At 56.2% G+C, this 1,935-nt stretch overlaps 9 protein-coding genes across 9 annotated transcripts; 4 read left to right on the top strand and 5 right to left on the bottom strand.

Moving 5' to 3' along the window:
* Positions 1-78: 78 nt before the first annotated feature.
* T310_9015 (uncharacterized protein) lies at positions 79-396 on the bottom strand (the record flags this gene model as incomplete). Its single annotated transcript, XM_013468396.1, has 1 exon — positions 79-396. A coding segment is annotated over one exon (318 nt), but the record flags the coding sequence as incomplete, so codon positions are not given.
* T310_9016 (3-ketoacyl-acyl carrier protein reductase) lies at positions 89-607 on the top strand (the record flags this gene model as incomplete). Its single annotated transcript, XM_013468397.1, has 1 exon — positions 89-607. One exon carries the CDS (start codon positions 89-91, stop codon positions 605-607), a length of 519 nt encoding a protein of 172 aa, XP_013323851.1.
* Positions 397-681, bottom strand: T310_9018 (uncharacterized protein; the record flags this gene model as incomplete). Its single annotated transcript, XM_013468398.1, has 1 exon — positions 397-681. A coding segment is annotated over one exon (285 nt), but the record flags the coding sequence as incomplete, so codon positions are not given.
* On the top strand, positions 594-887 carry T310_9019 (3-ketoacyl-acyl carrier protein reductase; the record flags this gene model as incomplete). The annotated part of the gene is made up of 1 exon (XM_013468399.1): positions 594-887. A coding segment is annotated over one exon (294 nt), but the record flags the coding sequence as incomplete, so codon positions are not given.
* Positions 608-904, top strand: T310_9020 (uncharacterized protein; the record flags this gene model as incomplete). The annotated part of the gene is made up of 1 exon (XM_013468400.1): positions 608-904. A coding segment is annotated over one exon (297 nt), but the record flags the coding sequence as incomplete, so codon positions are not given.
* T310_9021 (uncharacterized protein) lies at positions 617-922 on the bottom strand (the record flags this gene model as incomplete). The annotated part of the gene is made up of 1 exon (XM_013468401.1): positions 617-922. A coding segment is annotated over one exon (306 nt), but the record flags the coding sequence as incomplete, so codon positions are not given.
* Positions 694-972, bottom strand: T310_9022 (uncharacterized protein; the record flags this gene model as incomplete). The annotated part of the gene is made up of 1 exon (XM_013468402.1): positions 694-972. A coding segment is annotated over one exon (279 nt), but the record flags the coding sequence as incomplete, so codon positions are not given.
* A 292-nt stretch (positions 973-1,264) lies between these two features.
* Positions 1,265-1,612, top strand: T310_9023 (uncharacterized protein; the record flags this gene model as incomplete). Its single annotated transcript, XM_013468403.1, has 1 exon — positions 1,265-1,612. A coding segment is annotated over one exon (348 nt), but the record flags the coding sequence as incomplete, so codon positions are not given.
* On the bottom strand, positions 1,306-1,935 carry T310_9024 (Zinc-dependent alcohol dehydrogenase; the record flags this gene model as incomplete). The annotated part of the gene is made up of 1 exon (XM_013468404.1): positions 1,306-1,935. A coding segment is annotated over one exon (630 nt), but the record flags the coding sequence as incomplete, so codon positions are not given.

Genomic DNA, 1,935 nt, shown 5'->3' on the forward strand with positions numbered 1-1,935 from the left:
TGGCTTTGATCACCGGAGCATCGGGAGGGTAAGCAGCGTCGATTGTTGCCATCAGTCAGACAATGGATCAGATTATGCTTATATATGAATGGGGAACTCATTCAGAATCGGCTCTGCCTGCGCTCGACAGCTCGCCCAACATGGGGTCCATCTGGCGTTGACATACTCGAGCAATCTGGCCTCCATCACAGCGCTCGTCAACGACGAACTGAAACCCGCGCATCCGGACCTGCGCATCTCGATCCACCAGGTGGACGTCTCTTCCGCCGAGCAGATCGAGAAGATGTTCACCGAGATCGACGCGCAACACGGGCAGCGACCGGACATCCTGGTCTCGAACGCGGGGTACGGCAAGCGCGTCCCCAACGTGTGGGACATCAGCCTGGAGGAGTTCGATTACACCATCACCGTCAACCTCCGCGCGTCGTTTATCCTCGTCAAGGGGGTAGTCGAGCACATGAAGGCGCAACGATGGGGACGGATCGTGTTCATGTCGTCGATTGCGGGGTATGGTGGAGGGATTAACGGATGTCGTAAGCACCCTCCCAGTCCCAAAAAAAATAAAAAGGGAAAAAGAAAGAAAAAAAATCTAACATGTGTTATGTAAATCCACAGACTACGCAGCCTCCAAAGGCGGCCTAACCGGCATGATGCGCAATCTCTCCACCCGCCTGGCCGAGTTCAACATCAGCGTCAACGACGTCGCCCCGGCCATGATCGGCGACACGGGCATGATCCCCGGCGCGAGCGCGATCCCCGAGGTAGCGGCGTCCATCCCGCTCGGAAGGCTGGGGACGCCGGACGAGGTGGCCAATGTGGTGACCATGCTCGTGCGGACGGGGTATATGACGGGGCAGAGTTTGTTGTTGGCGGGGGGGTTAAAATAGTTGACATAAATAAATAAGACGAGGAAGGGAGTATGTTATTAGTGCACGTGTATACGTATGCTGTTGTTCTGTTTTGTTCTGTTGTCTACAGACACAGCCTTGTGGACTGTGGGTAGTGCATTGCATTGCATGCTGGTTTTTTTTTGTTTTCATGTGTATATTTCTGATATCGTCTGTCTATGCATATACATACTCTCGGAATATATTAATTACTACTACGGAGGTGGTTGACGATGTGATTGATCTCTCTCGATGATGCTAGTGCTGCTATGACTATCTGTATCTGTATGTATTCTACATATGTACTGATATGTACTGTGCCATCATCAATGATTATTTTATCGTATCATATCAATATAATGGCTCGTATTTTCTAATGGTATGAAATATTTTTTTTTAAATGCAAGGTAATGAGGTTCTACCCCTCAATTATCACCTTCACAACCGGAACCCCATTCTCATCCACCCCCTTCCCTGCCAGGGCAAAGGCCCTCTCGCCCTGCCCCTCCTCTGCCAGCTTCACGCGGTGCGTCACCACCTTCTCCTCCACCCGCTTGAAGGTCTCGCTGGTTAGGAGGTTGATGGCCGCCGGGTACGCGTGCCCGTCGTACCGGAATACACCGACGAGGTCCACCTCGCGCAGGGCGGCGGCGCCCAGGGGCAGCGTCTGCACGGGCGTGCCCATGCCGATTTGCACGAGGACGCCGCCCGGTGCCGAGGCGTAGATGCCTGCCTGCACGCACGCCGGCACCCCCGTGCAGTCGTAGACCCGGCTGAAGCCGTTCGGGATGCCGTGCGTCTCCTTCAGGGTGTTGGCGACCGTCTGCGCCGACTGCAGCGCGTGCGCGATTTGCTCCGAATGCGGCGCGTCCTTGGGCGGCGGCGGCGGGTTGGACGACCGCGGGAGAAGGGTGGTCTTCAGCCCCAGGTCCAGCGACTTGGCCACCTCGAGCCGGGCGGCGTCGATGTCTGCAATCACGATGGACGTGAAGTTCTGCGACGTGGCGAGCGCGGCGGCCAGCAGGAGGCCGATGGCGCCGGCGCCGAA

This window comes from Rasamsonia emersonii (assembly GCF_000968595.1).
Source record: "Rasamsonia emersonii CBS 393.64 chromosome Unknown ctg1118621760957, whole genome shotgun sequence".
NCBI classification, from domain to species: Eukaryota; Fungi; Ascomycota; class Eurotiomycetes; order Eurotiales; family Trichocomaceae; genus Rasamsonia; species Rasamsonia emersonii.